This window comes from Trichosurus vulpecula, chromosome 8 (assembly GCF_011100635.1).
Source record: "Trichosurus vulpecula isolate mTriVul1 chromosome 8, mTriVul1.pri, whole genome shotgun sequence".
NCBI classification, from domain to species: Eukaryota; Metazoa; Chordata; class Mammalia; order Diprotodontia; family Phalangeridae; genus Trichosurus; species Trichosurus vulpecula.
In genome coordinates this window covers 37,791,422-37,815,419 of record NC_050580.1, presented here as the reverse complement: position 1 = coordinate 37,815,419, position 23,998 = coordinate 37,791,422, and the positions used below count along the sequence as shown (strand labels likewise).

At 39.2% G+C, this 23,998-nt stretch overlaps 1 protein-coding gene across 1 annotated transcript in view; it reads right to left on the bottom strand.

Annotated features, from left to right (window-relative positions):
* The window catches only part of LOC118828039 (cytochrome P450 2C23-like), a 32,111-nt gene extending 12,087 nt beyond the window's left edge, over positions 1-20,024 (bottom strand). The window contains exons 1-4 of the mRNA XM_036734425.1: positions 19,811-20,024; positions 7,642-7,804; positions 7,194-7,343; positions 6,673-6,833 (exon numbers count right to left, since the gene is read on the bottom strand). Coding sequence (XP_036590320.1) covers positions 6,673-6,833; positions 7,194-7,343; positions 7,642-7,804; positions 19,811-19,987 — 651 coding nt within the window. The 5' untranslated portion in view covers positions 19,988-20,024. The remainder of the gene's footprint in view (positions 1-6,672; positions 6,834-7,193; positions 7,344-7,641; positions 7,805-19,810) is intronic.
* Positions 20,025-23,998: the final 3,974 nt, after the last annotated feature.

Below are 23,998 nucleotides of genomic sequence, written 5' to 3'. Positions count from 1 at the left end.
TTATCCCTCTACTTATAAATTATTATGTGCTATTCAAAGGCACTTCATTTCTTTATAATTGGTTTAATTTATCTTTATAATTGGTCTCTTATCTTCAGTACACATGGGGAAACGAAAAGAAAAACAAAAGCCTTGAAATACATGTACACATTCAAGCAACTCAAATCCCCACCTTGGCAAAGGCCAGAAATGTGTGTCACATTTTACATCTTGAGCCCATCCCCTCTCTGTCAGAAGGAGGGCAGCAGGTTTCATTGCATGACTCTGGAATCATGGTGGGTCCTCACATTGAGTACTTGAGCCTTGCATGGATTTGCCTTTCCATTGTTTTGGGGGGGGGTGTTATACTACAAATTGGTTGTGCTCACTTTACTTGACATCTATTCATAAAGTCTTTCCAGGTGTAAAGCTGTCCCTTTCATCGTTTCTGAAAACATAGTAGAATCTGATTACATTCACACACCATAATTTATTCAGCTATCCCCCAATTGATGAGCAGCCCCTTAGTTTGCAATACTTTGCAGTCCCCATAAAAAATCATTTCTCTTTTTGCATATGACTTAAATATTTCATGTTTTATTTTTTTTTATTTTCGGAGGGTACTAGTTAAAGGCGGGTATTGCTGGCTCAAAGGACATACATGGTATAGTAATTGGGGAGTGAGAGACCCAAGTTGATTTCGACATGGCCTGGACAATTGACAGCAACACCAATAGTTGTCAAGAGGCTGCTTTTCCAATAGTCCCTCTAACATATGATAATTATCATTCTTTAAAGATGTTTTCAAACATTTAGAAGGAAAAATCGAGACATGGTCACTTTTTTAAGAATGCCGTTTGGGGCCAATTTTGATAATCTTTAAAGTGCAACAAAGAGGCAAAAAATTTAAGGCATCCATTCAGAAAAGACTTGGGTATTGATTATGGAAAAGGGGGGATTTCTAGCAGCCGTCACCAAACAAAACATCATATCCTAATTGTACAAGAAAAGTTTCAGGGTTATACACACAAAACTGGGAAAGTCAGAAGGCATTGGCCTCACTGAAGTTCAGGGAGTAATACTCTCATTTCATTAACTGAAATGGGTATGGAACAGAAAAAGAAAACTGGGTAGAAGACAAAGGTTCTTTCTCCTCCAGAGAGAAGACATTAGCAGAGTACAATGCTGCCAAGTTTCACTGGCAGTGGTGGTTAAGACTGGGGGAGAGCAATTATCTAGAAACTTCAGAAAAAAGAAAGCTGTAACCATCACAGAAGCTCAGCACTTAACATTAGAAGGAAAGATTCTCTTGCAGAAAGCATAAAATCAACTTCTTTTATTTTGTTTTTCTTCAATTAACAAATATTGTCTCTTCTTGCCTCTTGAATTTAGAATTTTAAAAATTCTTGTAATAAATATGAATAGTCAAGCAAAACACAAATGTCATATTGCCTGTGTCGACAAATGTATGTCTCATTCTGCATATTCAGTCTGTCACCTCTCAGTCAGAAAAAGACCAGTACATTTCATCATGGGTCCTCTGTAATCAATGTTGGTCATTGCCTTTATCAGAATAATTCAGTCTTCCAAAGTTTTTGACTTTACAGGGTTTTTCTAATTGTACAAAATGATCTATTTCTACTCATTTCACTCTTTATCAATTAATACAATTCTCCCGACACTTCTCTGAACTGCTCTCTTTCATTATATCTTTCAGTAAAATAGTATAACATCAAATTAATGTAACAATTTTTCAAACATTCCCAAATTAAAGGATATGGCCTCTCAGTTTCTAGTTCTACAAAAAAAAGCTACTATTAGCACTTTGGTATATATGAGTCCTTTTCATTTTTCTCTGATGTCTATAGGGGCTAAAACAAAGAGATTGAAAGGGTGGGCATTTCATTGACTTTTGAGACACAGTTCCAAATGGCTTTCTAAAAGGACTCCACCAACATCATATTGATGTGCCAATTTTTCTGCAGCTCCACCATTATGCCATTGTCTTATTTTATCATCTTTCCCAAAGGAGAATGAGATTTGCTTTAGTTTTCATTTTTCTAATTATAGGGGATTTGCAACAATTTTTCATATATCTATTTGACATTTTCCTTTGAGAAATACTTGTTTATAACTTTTGTCCATTTATCGTTTGGTGGATAGCTCTAATAAATATGAATCAATTCATTATAAATCTTGTCATTAATATCTTTATCAGAGGAAATTGTTGCAAACATCTCCCACCATTTAACTATTTTCCTTCTAATTGTAGCTGCATTGCTTTGGTTTTTGATAACAATTTTCAATTTTGTATCTCAAAATTGCTCTTTTTATCATCCATGCTGCTGTAAAACCATTTTTTTCATGAACATTTTCCCTATTTACAGATCTGAAAGGTAATCTTTTCCTGGTAACTCTAAGTTGTATACTATGTGGCCTTTTCTATCTCTCATGTACAAATTTGAATGTAATCTTTGTAAACAGTGTGAGGTGCTGGTTTTAGCTCTTTTGTGCCAGAAGAGTTCCTAGTTTTTAATCACCTTTATGGCCAAATAGTGAGTCCCTGCCCCAGGAGCTGGTGGGGTTTCCCTCATAATCAAGCATTAGGCTACCAGATTGGCTTGTTTCTAATTGCAGCATACTTCATCTATTTCACTGACCTATCTCTCTATTTTGAAATGAATAACAAATCATTTTGGGATCTGATACAGCCAGGCTCCCTTCTGCTCCCATTTTTCTCATGATTTTTCTTGAGGTTCTTGACATTTTGTCCTCCAGATGAATTTTATTACCATTTTTTTTCAAGCACTATCAAGTAATCCTTGGATTGATATGACATTACATAAGTAAATTAATTGAGGTGGTATTGCCATTTTATTATATTAGTTCAGCTTACCTAAGAGCAATTAAGCTTGCCTTTAATTATTTGGGTCAGTCTTCATTTCCATGAAGGGAGCCTTGTGCTTGTTGTATTCACAAACTTGCTATATACAAGGTGGTAGGTCAATTCCCAATTATTTTATATGGTCTAGAGGTTTGTTAATGGAATTTCTCTTTCTATCACTTCCTCTTCACTTTAGCTGGTAGCACACAGAAATACTGATGACTTTGTTAAAGTTGCTAATGAAATACCAGTTTCAGATTAAGTAGTAACTAATGTTTCCTCTCTTGAAGTCCTCCTATGGTGACCTCTCCTAATGTGAATGTAATACTGTGCTATCAAAGGATCTTTTACCAATGTGGAAAGGCTTCCAGGAGAAGATATGACATACCCTTAGCATTTTATCTGTGTTTGAGGGCAATTGATGCAGAAAGTATGCTGGACAATGAGCTTTCTCACAATACATTCAATTAAATGAGTCTATACTAATCAATTACCAATCCACTGAGGTAAATTCAATGAATATTTATAAAGTTCTTAATCAATGTAAATCAAAATATTGGGTGTTCAGAGAGATACCAAGTTTCAAAAAGATATAATCCTTGCCCACATGGAGTTCATATTCTATAAGGGAAATAAGATAAATACACATTGATGACTCAAATAAAAAAAATACATGATGGGTGCATCAGAAGGATGCACATCAAATCCTATGGGAGATACTGAATCACAGGATCTCAGCTGATTGCAGGGAACAAGGTAGGCTTCATGGAGGAGGGGGCATTCGAGTTTGACTATAATAATTGGTAGAAATTCAACAGGTAATAAGGAAACCTGAAGGATGTTCAAGGAACCAGGGGACAGGGACACAAAGCCAGAATGTCAAAGAAGCATAGGATTTAATGTAGGACAGAGAATGGTCCAGTGTGGCTCAGTCATAAAATACATGAAGGGGAGTAGTATGTGGATCAAGATGAAGAGTTAAGGTGATGCCAGATCTGGAAGTTCTAGAATACTAAACAAGATATTGCTTTCTACCTCAGGGGGAAGACTAGTTTGTTTATCTCTGTAGCCCCAAAAAAAGGTGCTTCCATTCTCTTAGTGGCATTGATGTTTATCAGACAAAAAGGAGAGTGGAGGTATGTGCAGAGCAGGTTAGTGTCTGGCTTCTATAAAACTGAAGATGAAAACTACACCATCATTTCATCAATTAATTACCAATCACTCTCCTTGCCACCAGGGAGGAGGTTTGGGCTGAACATGATGCTGAAAATCATAATATCAGCAAATATACTTGGAGATGGTAAAGATTCATGTTTTTTGCTAAATAACTTCATGTCTGTTTTGTAAAGATAGTATTGTTCTTCAGCAAAAAAATGATAAAATGGAGGGGCAGCTAGGTGGACCAGTGAGTAGAGCACCGGCCCTGGAGTCAGGAGGACCTGAGTTCAAATCCGGCCTCAGACACTTGACACATGTACTACCTGTGTGACCTTGGGCAAGTCACTTAACCCCAATTGCCCTGCCAAAAAGCAAAAAAAAAAATGATAAAATGGAAAAGTGGTTGGGTTTGGAGACAGAAAACTTGAGTCAGTATACATACCCTGTAACATACATGGGGACCTCAGATAAATCATGTCACTTTTCTGTAACTCAGTTTCTTCCTCTCTGCAGTAACAATAAAAACAATATCTAGCATTTATATATCACTATATAACTGCTCAAATTGCTTCACATGTATTAGCTCATTTGACCCTCAGGGCATATTTTGTAGGTAGGTGCTTGTATTATTATTATCATTATCATTATCTTTATTATTATTAATATTATTATTATCATTATTATTATTATTATTCACAAGGAAAATGAGGATGACAGTGGTGAAGTGACTTTTCAGGGCTATACAACTGTTAAGTGTCTGAGGGAAGTTTCAGAGTCATTCTTCCTCATTCCAGGTCTAACCCTCCATTCATTAAATTCCTCTCTTTCCCTAAAGTCTATGCTTTTGCGATCTCTCAAAAGAGCAAAAAGAGGAAGAGCCCTTCTGGGCAGTTAGAAGTAGCTAGTGTGGTTTTAATGTGATTAAAGATCTTTCCCTCCCATTTAATACTCCTCAGGTAGAGCTGCTTAAGGGAAGCTTAATTAGGGGAGCCTTATTTGTAGGCAGGACCACACCTTTTGCTAAGTAGGTGCTAAGCCCCAGGGCCCTAAACATGGTATATATACCCTGTGGGTAGCCATTATGGTCAGAAATTATAGAATACAGAATTGAGAGAACTGAGAATCTACAGAATTGAGAGATTAGAGAACTGAGAATTTGAAAATCCAGAGATTGAAGAATCCAGAGAACACGGAATTGAAATTGAGAATTCAGAAGGAGAATTCAGCCCAAGCAGAATTAGAGAGAGACAGAGAGAAGGAGAGAGAGAGCACTGCAAGGACTCTGACCACTACAAGGGCTTTCAGAACTGCAATCTTTCAGAACTGCAGGAGGAGAGGATCCAGACAAGCAGACAGTTAGGATTCATAAGTGAGTATCTTTGGGGAGGCCCTAGCAGAGGGGAAGGTTACAGGATGACTTGGCTCTTTGCTGTGATGCTGTGTTTTAATCTCCTTGCTTTTACATTGAGGTGCACTTACTTGTTTGGGGATATAATTACTGCTATGTAGAATTTGGGTTATTGGTTTTGGGATTTGATCCTCTGGTGTCTGAATAAATGTTTTTACCTCGTCTGCCTTCTGTACAGACAGTCTGTTATACTTTGTGATTCCAAACTATACAGGCATATTCAGGGTCACCATCAATATCATGAATTTTGCTTTACTGATACAGTAAGCAACTCTGAACAGACTTCAAGTTTCATAAGTCATCTCAAATCTAAGCCTAAATGGCAATTATCTCAAAACTAATTTGCCCATTGCTGACTACCCACTGAGGGGACCAGAAATGAAAATAGTATGTCCTTCTTCAAACGAACCTGATATTTGAGTTAAGGGAAATCTACTTAACTTGGAAAGGCCTGCATTAAAAATAAAGAACATACAGAGCTACAAAGGAATCCCATCAATTCAATTCAATTCACATTAAGTTAATAAAATCCATTGAGCATTTATGCAGTACTCAATATGAACTGAGTCTGGCTACTGTGCTAGGCTACTGTGATATAGACAACAAATAAAGCAGTCCTCTTCCACAAAAATCTTATATTCCAAAGGAAAGGGTTTAGCTAGAGTATGTATACCAGAAGGTAAGTGGAACAGAACGTGGGTAAAGGAAAAGAAAGCTTCTTTTCAGCTGATGAGGATCCTTAGCTCTGCTTTCAGTGAATGAAGGACTTTGATCCTCCATGTCCGTCCAACGTTGAGGCTAGGCGGTACCACTCCCAGAATCAGTGTAGTCTATAGGGCTAAGTGGCTTGCTCACTTAGCTTTAGCCAGCTGTCTTCCCTAATCCCTCCAGAATGCCCTGGACAGGCTCTTTGCTGATAACTATTTTACTTGGCCACATCTATGAACACTATCCCACTTGGAATAGCCCAGGCCCCAATCAGATGTTTCTCACCTTTTCTTAAGTATTTGTATGACCTAGAACTAGTTCAGAGACCGACTGGGAACAGACTATCTACCTCGAGCTTATTTGAGAGCTACACATATTCCATTATGCAATGGTCCTTGAGTGCATGATATGTGAATGTGTATGTGTGTTCATGTTTGTTGGGGAATTTGCTGAGGGATGAAAACCTATGGTACACGGATCCTGTTACTGAAACTCAGCAAACAACCACAGAATAAAAAGACAGCTCTGGCCTTACCTGTGTCCATCGTGAGTTAAACAGCTGGAAGTTTTCATTTAACAACTTTAGCAGATATAGAAACTTCTCATCATTGTACTTGAATCGATCACGGAAGAGGACAGAGCAGATCACATTGCAGGGGGCACAGCCAAGGATGAAGGTGGGATCAGTGGGCTGGCCTAATGTGGAGAAAAGTTACCAAAGGAGGGAAAAAAATCTTTAACTAAAATGTTTCCAATCTCATAGGAACTGGACATCTCTTGTGCTCACACCTGGATATGTTGTTTAATTCCTCTAAGGCTAGTGATTATTGTTCTCCTGGACAGTTTCCTTTACCCTTTATAAACAAACTAGATAAGCTTGTAATATCTGAGTATGAGAAGAGAGAAGGTACTTCTCTCACCCAGCAGAGTGACTGCCTGGTCAGTGGACCAAAGCAGAGACCTTTACAATAATTTCCAAAGCAAGAAGTATGTAAGACTGAGGATGTATGAGCAGTTGGACACCACATGCCCAGGAAGAAAAAAATGGAAACCAACCATTTGTTTTCCGGAGCTCCTCCACCAGGCATTGGGCTTCTTCTTGAACTCTCTCTTCAATGCTTCTCTTCCCCATTCCAAAGTTCCTTAGGGTCATCAGGGAAAATCTGCGCAGCTGTTTCCACCTCTCTCCACGACTTGCAATAACTCCTAGACAAAGGAGAAGAACAGGATATTGGTCATTCTAACACTGGAGGTGGTGGAGGGCGCAGTTTGCATGGGGACATGTGATTTTGGGCTTAATTCATTGATCAAAATCACTTTTATTCAATTCAAACCAAAATGCTATGCAGCATGGTAAATATCAGGTACCTACTACATGAAGGTCTTGACCTAGGTGCTAAAAACAGAACAATAAAAATGAAACCATTAGCTATGCTCTGAGGTGGGGGGGTGATTTTGCTGGATATGCTCTGCCATTACCTTTGCTTGAATACATTAAATTTACCTTTTCCTTTGATTACATCCTCAATCAGTGCAAGAATTGGTCTGTCTACAAATGCATCTCCTTGATCAATTAGAGCTTCCTTCAAAATGTCATATCCATGTAGCACCACAACAGGCTGGGTTCCAAAATAAAAGGTGTAGATGGGGCCGTATTTTTCAGCCAGCTGGGGAAAGAATGCCAAGAAATAGGAAGAACTTCCATTTACAACTGTACCCCCAAAACTACCTCATAACATGCCATATGCGTGTGTACATATTTGTACTTGTGAATGCGTGGGACCATATGATGTTAAGGAATTCTGGCTATACAAAAGCTTAAGCTGTGGGACAACAAAGTAATATTCTCATTCCTTTTGGTTTGCTCCTTGGGAATCCCTGTCATTATACGGCACAGTACTTCCCTCAGATAGAGTATCCCTCTGTGTTCCATTGGCACCTATACAAAGTAAAGACGTTGCAAAATATCTGGGGTTGATGTTGGGTAGATGAATCATGGAACATTTATAAGAGGACATGGGAAAAAGACACAGAAGCCACATACAATTCAAAGAGGATTGCCATCTCCCAGCAAAAGGAATCTACTCTAATTACCTATCCTCTTATTTCTGACCTATTTGCACTATTTCTTCAGTCATCATAGGTCAACTCAAACTGATCACTCCAAAATTACTAAGAGTCTCTGAATAGCCAGAATTGGTGGCCTTATCTCAGTCTTCATTCTTCTAGGCCTCTTTACAGCATTTGACATTGTTAACTACCCTCTTCTCCCATATACTCTCTTCTCTCTGGGTTTCTCTAATTGCCCCCCCTCTCCCTCTCCCTCTCTCTCTCTCTCTCTCTCTCTCTCTCTCTCTCTCTCTCTCGCTCTCTCTCCCTTTTTCTCTCCCTCCCGGTCTCTTTCTCTCCCTCTCTCTTCCTCTCTGTCTTTCCTGTTTGATTGCTCTTTATCAATCTCCTTTGCTGGACCATAGTCGAGATTGAACAATAGATCCATAACTTTTCACCATGGTTCTGTCCTAGGCAATATTCTCTTCTCTTTCCACATTTTGATTATTGGTAACCTCATAATCATTATGGAGATAACACACAGATCTATATATCTTGGCCTAGTATCATTATTGAATATCCATAGGAATTTTACATTAAAGAAGTATAAAATTAAATTCATTATCCGCTTTCTAAAAAGGCACCCTCTTCCAAACATGCTTATAGCTGGCTAAGATACCACTATATAAGTTCAGGTAAGACCATTTCATTCCCCTGATCAACAAATTTCACCGGTTCCCTATTACCCCTTGGATCAAATGTAAACTTCTTTTGGATTTGACCCCCTTCACAATATGGGTGGAACCAATGTTTCCAATGTCATGATTCCTCTTCATTTATTCCATTGTTCAGAAAAGTTGGCCTTCTTGCTGTTTAACACACAGTACTATCTCCAATAACCTTTCTTTTGTTAGGTTTTCATAGTCAACATGTCTAGGATGTACTTATTCCTTATCTCTGACTCTTAGAATTCCTAATTTTCACAAAGTTTACTTCAAATGCTACTTTCTGCACAAGGGCTTTCCTGCCCCCTCTGCTACTTGCTAGTGCCTTCCACTCTAAAAATTACCTTACACTTATTTTCAACAATTTTTTCTTCTACTTACTTTGCAAATTCCACATTGCCCCATTGGCTTACTTCCTCAATCTGTATTCACACTAGAAGTTTGTGTCCTCAAAAGGGTGACTGCTAAAGCGCTTTGACTTCTATGAGGAGAGTGAACACAGAATTATTGTACCATTGCAGTGAGGCACAGATATAGGGATACATGTGGTGAGGACAACTCACAACTCTCGAACCCTTGAAGTCTCTCCTCACAAAGGTTGATAGATGAGTTGAGTTGGAGGGTGGATCTGTTGAGAAGCTGAGCTGTTCTGAGAAAACTTCACAAGGCCATTGTGCTATAAGACTAGCCCATTGCTAAGCCAGACTGCTCCCCCACTACAAATCAGGTGCATATCTGCTGGACTAGGTTGGATTGCTCTCTGACAGTGAGCCACTCCAATCTTGAGCTGACCCAGGGCAGTGACAGTAGAGTCTTTCAGAAAGGCCTCATATCATTACTTAGGAATGTATGGGAGCCTCTTCAGTTCTCCCATGTCTTGAGTTTGAGGGTTTTCTTTCTTTCAGCCAACACATATAACTCCAGAGAGGTATATAGAGCCTCTCTTTTATCAACCAGCTCTGTCAAGCACCAGGTGTCTGTGCAGAGAGATAGTCATTCTTCCACTAGGATAGGAGTTCTTTTCTTAGAAACACACTTTCACTTAAAGACCTCACTCTAGTATAGAATGATTAATGAGCAGTTTACTAAATCCTCATGCCTACAGGCCAAGCAATAACATAGTAAAGTGCATTTTCTAATAATCACAAAACAATTCTTAGTCTAAGGTATTCCCATGTATTAAATCCAAAGTTCTCCTTTTTGTGCAAATGAAGCACTGGGACACAAAGCATTGAGACAGACTTTGCCCAGGGTAAGTGCCTCATCTCTGGAACCTGCTACCTTAGTGTTTTCTAGATGCACGCTTCATATCTTTTTTGTCCATTTCACCTGCAAAATTACCAAAATGGCAGAGACCATTACATTTGCGTATTTGCATCATGAGCACCTTGGGTAGTACCTGGTATGTACCTGATCAATGCTTTATGATTAAGTGATTGAAAAAGGAAATTAAATATTCATCAAAGTAGCAAAAATATTGAAAGAAGATTTCTCTAGGAAGATTTTTAAGAGATGACAGGCATTTGAAGTAGATGAAAAGGTATGACAAAGAGCTCATGGTGGAAAATTCAAAGTTCATCAATGAAACTGCTGACTCAGGTGGGCTCATTGATAAGGGCGAGACGAGATAGAGGAGAAGGTTTTAATACATGATAATACATGTGAAATGACTCAGAAATGTTTAACTAAAGAATTTTGTTGACGTTAGCAGAGAGAGAAATCTGTGTCTTTCATAAAAGGACCCTCTTGGTGTATCAGGCATTACCATTCCATGGGTGATTTGGGAGCAAAGATATATTAAAAACAAGAATTGGTAGGGGATCAGAAGGCTGGAGTTAAGACACAGATAGAAGGAGGGTACCTATTACGTGAAATGAAGGCTCTATGTTCAGGAAAAAGAATCAAAAAATGCTAAAATTTTAGGTCTTGTGCCCACAGGGCCTTCAGGTAGGAAAGGACCCCAACTGGAATCTAGGACAATGGAATAAAAAAGTCAACCAAAGAAATAGGGGAAGAATGTGTCACACCTAGCTAGTGTATTGTAAGTTTCCTTTGGAATCCAGATTATCTATATCTGATATAGATATATATATATCTATATCTATACCCTAGAGGAAGAGAGTAGCATGGGTGCTAAAGAAATGACTCCAACATTCTTGATAACCTCTCTAGGACCAAGGGATAAATTAGAGGGAGGCCAGACTGGATAAAGTTTGTTTGTTCAAATGTCTAAGGATCAATAAGGGGCTTCCTGAAATCCAAAGTCAAAAAGTTAGTCCACAAGTCTAGAATCCCATATTGGAAGAAATGTGTGTGCATACAGAGGGAGATGACAGAAAGAAAGGGTCTCCTATATAGCTATGTGATGCTACATCTGGAATTAAGTGTATGGGAAATAGATTCAGAAGGGCTAAGACAGCTATAAGTTTTTAAAAACCAAATCCCTCGGGAGCCAAGATGGTGGCTGGAAAGGAAGGACTTGCATGAGCTCCCTGCCAGGTCCCTCCAAAAACCTATAAATAATGGCTCTGAACAAATTCTAGAACTGCAGAAGTCACAAAATAGCAGAGAGAAACAGGGCTCCATCCCAGGACAGCCTGGATTGTTGCTAGATGAGGTCTCTCGCGCACGGACCTGGGAGCGGGAGGGGAGCAGAGCCCAGCATGGGCTGCATGGACCAACCAGACCAGGAGCCAGGTGGAGCTGGCCCTAGCACCCTGAATCAATAAGCTGTGGCACTTACCAGACTTCTCAATCCACAAACACCAAAGACAACAGAGAAGAACTGCAGAACCCAGAAAATAGTGGAGGGAAGCAGGGCTCCAGCTCAGGACAGCCCAGATGGTCTCTGGGTAAGGTCTATCAGGCACTGAGCTGGGAGCGGAGCAGACCCCAGCGTGGGCAGCAGCAGGACCAACCAGAGCGGGAAGTGGGCAGAGCAGTCCCTAGCACCCTGAAGCAGGGAGCAGTGGCAGTTACCAGACTTCTCAACCCACAAACACCAAAGACAACAGAGAAGGTTAGAGGGAAAGGCCATGGGGGACGGAGTTAAAGAAGGAGTTCTGGTTCGGCCACCTCCATGGGGGCATCAGAGGTGATGCAGCTACAGAACTACAGCTGCAGTTGCTTCATGTCCCAGGCCCACCTGGTGGGAGGAATTAAGTAGCGGATCAGAGCAGGAGTGCAGAGCCTGCTTAAGATCTGAGTCCGGTCCAGGTTGGAGGTTCTTGGGGAAGGAGGAGTGATGGTGTGGCAGAGCTGGCTGTAATACCTCTGAAAACAACAGTGCATCTGCTCAAGCTTGGAACAAAGTACTCTTTGCTCTACAAGCAGTAATAGTCAGCCAAAAAACTCAAGGGTCAAATAAGTTGGCTGGGAACATGGGCAGGCAGCAAAAACACACTCAGATTCAATCTCAGACTTTGGAATCTTTCTTTAGTGACAAAGAAGACAAAAATGTACAGCCAGAAGAAGTCAACAAAGTCAAAGAGCTTACATCAAAAACCTCCAAGAAAAACATGAACTGGTCTCAGGCCATGGAAGAGCTCACAAAGAATTTGGAAGAGCAAGTTAGAGAAGTAGAGGAAAATTTGGGAAGAGAAATGAGAATGGTGCGAGAAAACCATGAAAAACAAATCAATGACTTGCTAAAGGAGAACCAAAAAAAATACTGAAAAAACAATACTGTAGAAAACAACACCTTAAAAAATAAGACTAACTCAAATGGCAAAAGAGCTCCAAAAAGCCAATGAGGAGAAGAATGCCTTGAAAGGCAGAATTAGCCAAATGGAAAAGGAGGTCCAAAAGACCACTGAAGAAAATACTATGTTAAAAATAAGACTGGAGCAAATGTAAGCTGGTGACTTGATGAGAAACCAAGATATTATAAAAAAAAGAATCAAAGGAATGAAAAAGTGGAAGACAATGTGTAATGTCTCATTGGAAAAACCACTGACCTGGAAAACAGATCCAGGAGAGATAATTTAAAAATTATTGGACTACCTGGAAGCCATGATCAAAAAAAGAGCCTAGATATCATCTTTCAAGAAATTACCAAGGAGAACTGCCCTGATGTTCTAGAGCCAGAGGGTAAAACAGAAATTGAAAGAATCCACTGATCGCCTCCTCAAAAAATCCCAAAAAGGAAACAACTAGGAATGTTGTTGCCAAATTCCAGAGCTCCCAGATCAACAAGAAAATACTGCAAGCAGCCAGAAAGAAACAATTTGAGTATTGTGGAAAAAAAATCAGGATAACACAAGCTCTAGCAGCTTCTACATAAGGGATCGAAGGGCTTGGAATATGATATTCCGGAGGTCAGTGTAGATAGGATTAAAACTAAGAATCATGTACCCAGCAAAACTGAGTATCATCCTCCAAGGCAAAATATAAATTTTCAATGAAACAGAGGACTTTCAAGCTTTCTCAGTGAAAAGACCAGAGCTGAATAGAAAATTTGACTTTCAAACACAAGAATCAAGAGAAGCAAGAAAAGGTAAACAAGAAAGAGAAATCACAAGACACTTACTAAAGTTGAACTGTTTTGTTTATATTCTTACATGGAAGGAAGATGTGTATGATCCATGAGACCTCAGTATTATGGTAGCTGAAGGGAATATGCATATATATATATATATATATATATATATATATATATATATATATATATACGTATATATACACATATATACGTATATATATGTATATATATATATATGCATATTCCCTTCAGCTACCATATATATATATATATATATATGTGTGTGTGTGTGTGTGTGTGTGTGTGTGTGTGTGTGTGTGTGTGTGGATGTGTGTGTGTGTGTGTGGATGTGTGTGTATAGGTATGCATGTGTGTGTGTGTGTGTGTGTGTGTGTGTGTGTGTAGACAGAGGGCACAAGGAGAGTTGAATATGAAGGGATGATATCTAAAAAAATCAAATTAAAGGATGAGAGAGGAATATATTGAGAGAGGGAGAAAGGGAGAGATAGAATGGGGTAAATTATCTCACATAAAAGTAGCAAGAAAAAGCAGTTCTCTAGGAAGGGAAGAGGGGGCAGGTGAGGGGGAATGAGTTAATCTTGCTCTCATCGGATTTCACCTGAGGAGGGAATACCATACATACTCAACTGGGTATCTTACCCCACAGGAAAGAAGGAGGAAAAACATAAAAAGGGGGGATGATACAAGGAAGGGCAGATAGGGGGAGGAGGTAATCAAAAACAAACACTTTCGAAAAGGGACAGGGTCAACGGAGAAAATTCAATAAAGGGGAATAGGTTAGGAAGGAACAAACTATAGTTAGTCTTTCACAACATGAGTATTGTGGAAGGGTTTTACATAATGATACACATGTGGCCTATGTTGAATTGTTTGCCTTCTTAGGGAGGGTGGGTGGGGAGGGAAGAGGGGAGAGAATTTGGAACTCAAAGTTTTAATAACAGATGATCAAAAACAAAAAAAAAGAAAAGTTTTTGCATACAACTAGGAAATAAGATACACAGGCAATGGGGCATAGAAATTTATCTTACTCTATGAGAAAGGAAGGGGAAAGGGGATGGGAGGGGATTGGGGTGACAGAAGGGACGGCTGACTGGGCAATGGGGCAACGAGAATATAAGCCATCTTGGAGTGGGTGGGAGGGTAGAAATGGGGATAAAATTCGCAATTCAAACTGTTGTGAAAATCACTGCTGAAAGCTAAATATATCAAATAAATAAAATTAAATTTTAAAAAATCCCTCACAATTACAGACATACGGTATCTGTGATGACTAACTTTGATAGATTTTGGCTCTTCTCAGCAATACAACGTTCAAAGACCACTCCAAAAGAGTCATGATAGAAAAAGTCATCCACATCCAGAAAAAGAATTAGAGTCTGAATGTAGATTGAAGCAAGCTATTTGCCCTCTTTTTTTTCTTTTCCTTTTTCTTCTTCATTGTTTTCTTTTTTCTTTCTCACGATTCATTCCATTGGTTATAATGCTTTTTTACAACTTGACTGTTGTGCAAATAGGTTTAATGTGAAGGTATATGTAAAACCTATATCAGATTACAGGCCATCTTGGCAGGAAGCGGGGAGGGGACAGAAGGGGAGAAAATTTAGAATTCAAAAACTTGTGGCACTGAGTATTGTAAAATAAAAATTAAAATAAATTTTAAAAAACAAATCCCTTTGAATAAAAAAACTAGAATAACATCTAGTCCTGAAAAACCTGGACTGGTTGCATCTGCATAAAAGACCCAGGTGAATGGGTTAGGAGAGGTAATGACTATGCACTGCTGGGTCATCAAGGAGAAATAGGGAAATGATGAATAAGCATTGCTTTTTTCCATGTGGAGGCATAAACAGTATGAAATTTACTAAAAATGGACTTGAAAACTCAAAATTATATCAAATTAAGGTAGGAGAAATTACAGTAGAGGAATCATAGTGGCAATTGACAGCAAAAGTGGGGGAGACAGTGGAGGCATGGGTAGTCTGAACTATAGGCACAGGGAGAAGGGCCTTGGAAGTCACCTAATTTCACAGATGAAGAAACTACGGCCCAGGGAAGTAAAGAGATGGGCCCAAAGTCCCAAAAGCAGCAAAGTACAGAGGCCTTCTGACACTAGGCCCAGTGCTCCACCCACTGCAGCACACAGCCTTCCTCAGCATATGAGTCAGATAAAAAAAATCTATCGACATCCAATGCTTCCACTTCTTTCAACCATTTTAATGCAAACGTCTGAAGGTTTGTATAACATTAGAAGCCAATTAAGAACCAGAAGATTAGAAAATCTGGCTGTTTAATAGTGAAAGACTTTCATCCAGACCCTTGAGAAGTATTTCCTTGGAGTTGGGAGGGGGAAGAAGATAAAACCCTGATCTTGCTCGAACTTGGTTTTAGTTTCCTTCCTTCACGTCCTTGGTCAGAAGAGAACCTCTTGAACTTTTAAGGATATAAAACATATAGAGACTTCCCGTAAGCATCCTGGCAACATTATTGGAATAAGTGATGGCAGTGTCTGACTCATGATTCAAGGATATGACAGGATAAAGAAAGTCAGCTTCGAGGCTCTACAAGGAGCTCAGCAGAAAAACCACATACCACTTGAGGAGAAAATCTTGGACTCTCTAAGAAGGCCTTTCAAAGATGTGAGGTCCCCCTTGGCCAGATGTGTATACTTGAGCCCATTTCCTATCTATGTCCTTTTAGGGAAATATGCCACAGGTGTCTGAGGGGGAGGTTCCACATCGACAATTCATGTTATACTACACTTTCCCAAAAGCAAATAAAGTCTGACTGAGTATTGATTTTAACCAATAATCATGGGACAAGCCAAGTAGGGGGTACATGAACTGTTAGTATGAGAAAAGCTCACTCCAAATCCTCAGGCCTACAGCTAGAATGTGTGGGAATAAGGGGTAGTCAAGCCCCAGAGATCCAGTCTGCTAGGACAAGTGGGGATTGAAAGAGTAGGGCCAGAGCATGGGAGACAAATACACAAATAACAGAGTGGGAATAGTAAAGGAAACTGTGAGCTTCTGTTATGTACAAATGAGTGGTTTTTATCAGCATTTTCAATTTAATGTGATAGTAACAAACTGTCCTGTTTGCCTATGTCCTTTTTTGGACTCCTCTCTGCTACTATAAAAAAGTTCTTAATTAGCATGATTATATTTTGAAATTCATCAATATAAATTTGGGAAATTTCTTTGTTGTTACACAGATACCTACATAATATAATTCCTTTTTCCTTTTGGGTTGCAAATTCTAAAATATTTACTATCTGGTCCTTCATACAAAAAGTTTGCTGACTCTTGCTATAGGTTTCCAAGACTTAGCTTTTGTAGCACGAAATGTTTCTTAATTAATTAAACCCAAAATTCCAAGGAAAAACAGTGCTTGTATGAAACTTGTACTGCAGTAAAATCAATTGAATGACAATTAACATTATTTGAAGCACAGGTAATATCAAGCAGCTTCATACATCTCCTAATGATTTCAATAGTGAAAAAAGAAGCCAAATCTCCATTCTCACACAAGTTTGCAATAAAGATATTTTTTAACCTCCAACTATGGTTCCAGTAGCAAACATGGCTTCTAACCTTTATTCAAGTGCAAAAGAAACTCCCATATTCCAGATACCATTTAACTGTGCACTTGAAGAGGCATAACTTTCATATGACTGTCAAAGGATATGAAGTTAACCTGCATGATCTGCTGTTGATGAAAAAAGGGTGGCCATTTATAATCATTGTGTGTCTTCCCTGGTATCCACCAAACATCTTTTTCTTGGTCTGTTATTAAAATTTTCCAAAAATTGACATAAAGCTCCTCAGCCTTTATTTTACAGACTCCATTTTTTCTCTTTTTGAAATTTGACTTTGTAATAATTTGAGGCTAATGGCTCCATAAGACATCAGGAAATAATGAAAGACAGTCAAAATTTCAAAATAAAAATTAAGGGAAGTGGAAGTAGGAGCTTGGGCAATCAGGAAATGTCAGGAGACCTTTCTCTTCTTGATTTCCATGATACTGGGCTCTTTTGGTTCTCCTGCTACATGCATGGCCATTTAATCTCAATCTCCACATATCTCCAGGCTCTTTTCTTGGCCCTTTAGTATTTCCACTCCCTTCCACATCTCATGACCTGCCATAACACTCTCTAACTACTTGATCTCAGCAACAATGCTTTGAATGACTGTTTCTAAGCATAAGACTCCCACAAATATATGAATAGAATTTATCACTTTTGAAAGCAAGGTTCACATGGCCAACTGCTTATAACTGATTTCTCAACCTGGAGGTTGTGTTGGTGTTGCAGATTAAACATGTCCTCAATGTGACTAATTTTTTTTTCCCATAAAATTGACCCTTCCTCCCAACTTACCCATTTCTCTTGACAGCATCCAAGAGGTGGACTTCACTAAGACACACTTCCATTTACTCTGACACCCACATCTTTATATTTGACTTTCATTCTGACTTACGACCTGTATCCAATTGATTATGGTCAACTTGTGTAGATTCTGTTTTCACTTCTCCCACATGTATTCTATCTTGCCTCCTCACTTGTCCACTGACCCAAGTAAGACTCTCATCCCCTCTTGCTTACACTATTCTAATACGCTAGTGAGACAGGCATCCAAACTACCTAACACATCAAGTCACTCTAACGGAAAGAGTAGCTGAAATGTGACAGACAAGTCAAGCTACCACCAAAATGCCTTGGAAACTAATGGAGATAACCCAGAACTGCTACACCAGAGCCTTTATGATTGACACTTTCATGTCAGTGACTCCTGCCCCTAAACCATGGGTGGGGAATCTGTAGCCAGGAGGCTACATGTGCCCCTCAAGCCTCTTGGATGCAGCCCTTTGAGTGACTCCAAGTTTTAAAGAACAAATCCTTTTATTAAGTTGATGTGTGAAGTGTTGATTCTATCAAGGAGACCCATGTGAGGACCTAGAGGACTGCAGGTGGCCTTGAGGCCACAGGTTCCCTGCTCCTGCTCTAGATCATTGGCTCTGCTTTGAACCCAGGCCAAGCAGTCATCCTTTCAATGAGGAGCAATCATTGTAGAGGAGGGATCCACCTTCTTCAGCACCACCACTACCAGTCACTAAACACCTGACTTTGGCAGGCAGGTAAATCCAAGTTTCCTGGGACTGGCAGCTCAGCTTTGCAGACTGTTCCTACTTCCATCCCAGTCTCCCCCACCCACAGACAGGGAAGGAACTCCTGGCAACTGCTTCTGTAGGTACTGAAGGCAGAACTACTAAAGACTAGAAAAGTCCTACCAACAGAGCCCTGGGAACTATCCAATGGTTCAGTATCACAAAACATATGTTTCTTATCAGTGGAATTGCCATTGAATGTGCTGCATTACCATCAGTTGGGTTACCGTGCCCTAAAGACCACAAGGCCTTTCCAACTGACATGCAGCTGAAATTTCATACTCTGGCCTATCTCCATAACACTGAGCACATAGTAGGTACTTAATAAATGGTATTTTTATCGAAAGGCTTCAAGTTCAATTTCCTACTTCGAGTGTCTCTCCTTTAAAATGAAGACTCTGCACAACTAACAACTTGAAATTCCTGTGGCAGAGTTATGACCATGTCATTGCTCTTCTCCAAAGTCTGCAGGGGCTCCCTGTTGCCTCCCTAACGTGACTCTTCCATGCATCCACAGCTGGCTCCAACCTAATTGTCCAGATTTAGTGTGTGTTAGTCCTCATCCTAAACTTTGCATTCTTGCAAAACTTGCCTGCTGGCTATATTATTTCATAACTCTTAGCTTTTGCCCTGGATGTCCCCCATACCTGGAATTCATGACCAAAGTCTCTTCCAATCAGAATCTATTACTTCCTTCAAGGTCCTGCTCAGGGGGTCTCTCCTACTTGAAACTTTTTTGGGTTCCCACATTTACTAGGGTTTTCTCTGTCCTCAAATTACCTTGTACTTATCTATGAATTTGTTGCAATCTTCTAGGAGAACATATCCTCCTGAAGGACAGGAACTACTTCCTTTCAAGAAGAGATGGTTTCATTCACCATATGTTTCTCTCCTGTATCTGGCACAGTGCCTGACACATAGTAGGCAATAAAGAAATTCTCATTAATTGAATGATTTACTTTTACCTTTGTATCCCCAGAGCATTAAAAAAGGTAAAGATTTGGTCCTATTGTTGAAGTTCTTCTGCTGCTACCAAAGTTTCGACAAAATGACCAATGCTTGCCTGACATCATTGCTAGTGGAGATATCACTCATAGAGCCCTTGAGTCACATCATCCATGACCTAAGATGCTAAAACACCAGGAGTCCTGATTCGATTGTTTATTTGAAACCTTTATGTCTCTCCCCCAAAACCCAAGCAGCTAGAATCCAAATCCCAAATTCAATCCTCTTACCTGTGAGAACGATGCAGCCACATTCTTCAAATTCAATTGCAGGAGGTTGCCAATAAGGGGAAGAGGAGTAGGACCTGGTGGGAGTTTCCCCCTTTTGAGTCCTTGCATCCATAGAGACAAGATCAGGAAAACGACAAAAGCCAGGAGGGCAGTCGTGCTGAGGCCCCAAGGATCCATTGCCCTGGGAGATGGTCCTACAGCTCTCAGAGGTACCAGATCTGTCACCACACTTTTATAATCACTGGTAGATAACAGGGGTTGGGAACACCCAGCCAATAAACAGATAGTCCTTGTGAGCAAACAGGATAAGTTTTCCATTAACTAAGATAAACTGTGCTTAATTGATTTCTTAACCTTGCTTTTTCTTTCTCCACCATGAAAAACATTCTTCTTGAGAGAGAAGATGTCAACAAAATAGGCATTGACATGCCCTGCCTTCTTTCTGACCTCTTTAAGTAGTGGTCCACTTACCTGAGGGGCCTTCCTCACATCTATCCCTTTCTTCTTCTTCTTACTTAAACCTTTGGTGTCCTGTCCCCAACATTTTTACTTCCTTCAATATTTTCTAAGCTTTAGTCTTTCTAATCCTGATCTGTCAGGTTGACACCTTTCTTTGTATAACTCCTTGATGATACTCATCCTCCAATCATCCTTTGTACATGTGCTTATATACTAAAGACACCTCAAGAAGAGCATGAGCCCATCTCTCCACAAACCTGCACCATTCTAGCCCACAGATCTCAGATTGAGACTGTAGCCAAAGGTAGTTTTTTTTTTCTAATCTTCCTCATTGGATTGGTGTAGAACACATTTCTCTGTTCATACTGACCTGCATTTCATGTCAGATTCAAGACTCTGAAAATGACATCAGAAAGTATGTCTTGCCCCATGTTTGACTCGTCCACAGATCTTCAAAGCTTCAAAGATAGCCTAATGTGCTATCAATGGTCAACACATGGAGAGCACATCACAATGACCTGTGCACACCTGGGTAGGGTCTCAGTTAGTCGCCATTCACTTATCACCCTCTCTTCTTTTCATAGAAAGTCCATCACCTGCCAAGTTTGTCTAAAGGTGCTACTCCACCAAAGTTTCTTGCTGTGTTGGAACAAGGGAGATTCTGAGAGTTTCAGAAAGAGCATAAAAAGATAAATAAATAAGGACAGTGAAAGCTATATTTTTTTCTGTGAAGCCAGCTCTTAAATATTTACCAGCTCACCCCTATATCATGCCCCTGTGGAGGATTTTTAAGAGTACTTAAAGGAGAGCTGCTTATCCTGCAGAAGTATGACTGTCTTACATTGTCCATTGTTAGAGGGAGTTCCTTCATTGACACAATCACAAAACCCTCATTATATGTAATAATAATGATAATAATAATATTTTTGTGACACTTTCTATGTCCCAGGTACTGTGCTAAAAGCTTTAGAATTATTGTCTTATTTAATCCTCACAACTATATGAGTAAGTAGATGCTATTAATATCCCCATTTCACAGATGAGGACACTAAGACATATGGTGGTTGAGTGACTAGAGAATAATAGCATAAATACCAGCCTGACCTTGGTCAAGTCACTTCTTATCCCTAGACTTCAATTTCTTTCCCTGATTACTGACAGGGTTAGACTAGAAGACCTAGTTCTCAAACTCTTATGATGTTGTGATTTCACCCACCAGTCAGATCGTCTCCATCCAGTTAAAACGTTATGAAATTTGAGCACAGAGATATGAAGAGATTTACACAGGGCCATAAACTCAATGAGTGTCTGCCAGAACTCATATCCTTCCTGAACTATGGACTCGCTCAAACTGAGATGAACTTCTTTCTTTGTTTATAAGAGACGTGGAACCTGGTGATCAATCATGTACTCTTTTGAATCTAGCATGAACTTTGGAGCAAATTTACATTGCTTTTTTTCATCTTCTAGTATTTTTTTAATTTATTTTTAGTTTTCATCATTCACTTAAATAAGATTTTGAGTTTCAAACTTTCTCCCTCTCCCTCCCTTCTCCCCTCCCTAACATGGCATACAATATGATATAGGCAATACTTACATATTCATATTAAACATATTTTTACATTAGTCATGTTGTGAAGAAGAATTAGAACCAATTGGAAGGGCCATGAAAAAGAAGAAACAAAGCAAAACAAAAAAGAGAAAGCAAATAGTATGTTTCAATCTGCATTCAGACTCCATAGTTCTTCTGCATATGTATAGCATTTTCCATCATGACCCTTTTGGAGATATCTTAAATCCTTCATTACTAAGAAGAGCTAAGTGTACCAAAGTTAGTCATCACACAATCTTGCTGTTTCTGTGTAAGATGTTCGCTTGGTTCTACTCACTTCATTCAGCATCAGGTCATGTAGGTCTTTCCAAGATTTTCTGAAATCTGTCTTCTCATCATTTCTTATGAAACAATACTATTCCATTACATTCAAATACCATAACTTGCTCAGCCTTTCCCAAATTGATGGGCATCGCCTCAGTTTCCAATTCTTGGCCACCATAAAAAACTGTTATAAATATTTTTGTACATGTGTGTCCATTTCCCATTTTTAAGATCTCTTTTAGGACACAAACGTAGAAGTGTCTGGGTGCTGGGTCAAAAGGTATGCAAAGTTTTTTTTTTAATATATTAGCCTCCTTTTATTTAATTTATTTAATATTTTTAGTTTTCAGCATTGATTTTCACAAGGATTTGAATTACAAATTTTCTCCCCATTTCTACCCTCCCCCCAACTCTAGGATAGCATGTGTTCAGGTTGCCCCGTTCCCCAGTCAGCCTTCACTTCTGTCACCCCACTCCCCCCTTCCCCTTTTCCCTTACTTTCTTGTAGGACAGGATAAATTTCTATGCCCCATTGCCTGTGTATCTTATTTCCTACTTGCATGCAAAAACTTTATTTTTGTGAGTATCTGTTTTTAAAACTTTGATTTCCAAATTCACTCCACTCTTCCCTCCCCACCCACCCTCCTTAACAAGTCAAGTAATTCAACATAGGCCACATGCATATCGTTATGTAAAACCTTTCACAATATTCATGTTGTGAAAGACTAACTGTATTTTGCTCCTTCTTAACCTATGCCACTTTATTCATTTTTCTCCCTTGACCCTGTCCCTTTTTGAAAGTGTTTGTTTTTGATTACCTCCTCCCCCTATTTGCCCTCCCTTCTATAGTACCCCCTTTTTTATCTCCTTCCTCCTTCTTTCCTGTGGTATAAGATACCCAATTGATTGTGTATGTTATTCCCTCCTCAGGTCAAATTCGATGAGAGCCAGATTCACTCATTCCCCCTCAACTGCCCTTGCTTCCCTTCCTACAGAACTGCTTTTTCTCACCACTTTTATGTGACATAATTTACCTCATTTTATCTCTCCCTCTCTCCGTCTCAATATATTCCTCCCTCATCCTTAATCTGATTTTATTTTTTTTAGATATCATCCCTTCAGATTCAACTCACACTTTGAACTCCTTATATATGTGTGTGTGTGTGTGTGTGTGTGTGTGTGTGTGTGTGTGTGTGTGTGTATGTATATTCCCTTCAGCTACCCTAATACTGAGGTCTCATGAATTACATACATCATCTTTTCATGTAGGAATGTAAACAAAACTGTTCAACTTTAGCAAGTCCCTTATTATTTCTATTTCCTGTTTATCTTTTCAAGCTTCCCTTGATTCTTGTGTTTGAAAGTCAAATTTTATATTCAGCTCTGATCTTTTCAATTAGAAAGCTTAAAAGTCTTCTATTTTGTTGAAAATCCATATTTTGCCTTGGAGCATGATACTCAGTTTTTCTAGGTAGGTGATTCTTGGTTTTAATCCTAGCTCCATTGACCTCCAGAATATCACATTCCAAGCCTTTCGATCCCTTAATGTAGAAACTGCTAGAGCTTGTGTTATTCTAATTTTGTTTTCACAATACTCAAATCATTTCTTTCTGGCTGCTTGCAGTATTTTCTCCTTTATCTGGGCTGTGTGCTCTGGAATTGAGCGACAATATTCCTAGGAGTTTTCTTTGGAGATCTTTTTCAAGAGGTGATCGGTGGATTTTTTCAATTTTTGTTTTACCTTCTGGCCCTAGAATATCAGGGCAGTTCTCCTTGATAATTTCTTGAAAGATGATATCTAGCCTTTTTTTTTTGATCATGGCTTTCAAGTAGTGCAATAATTTTTAAATTAT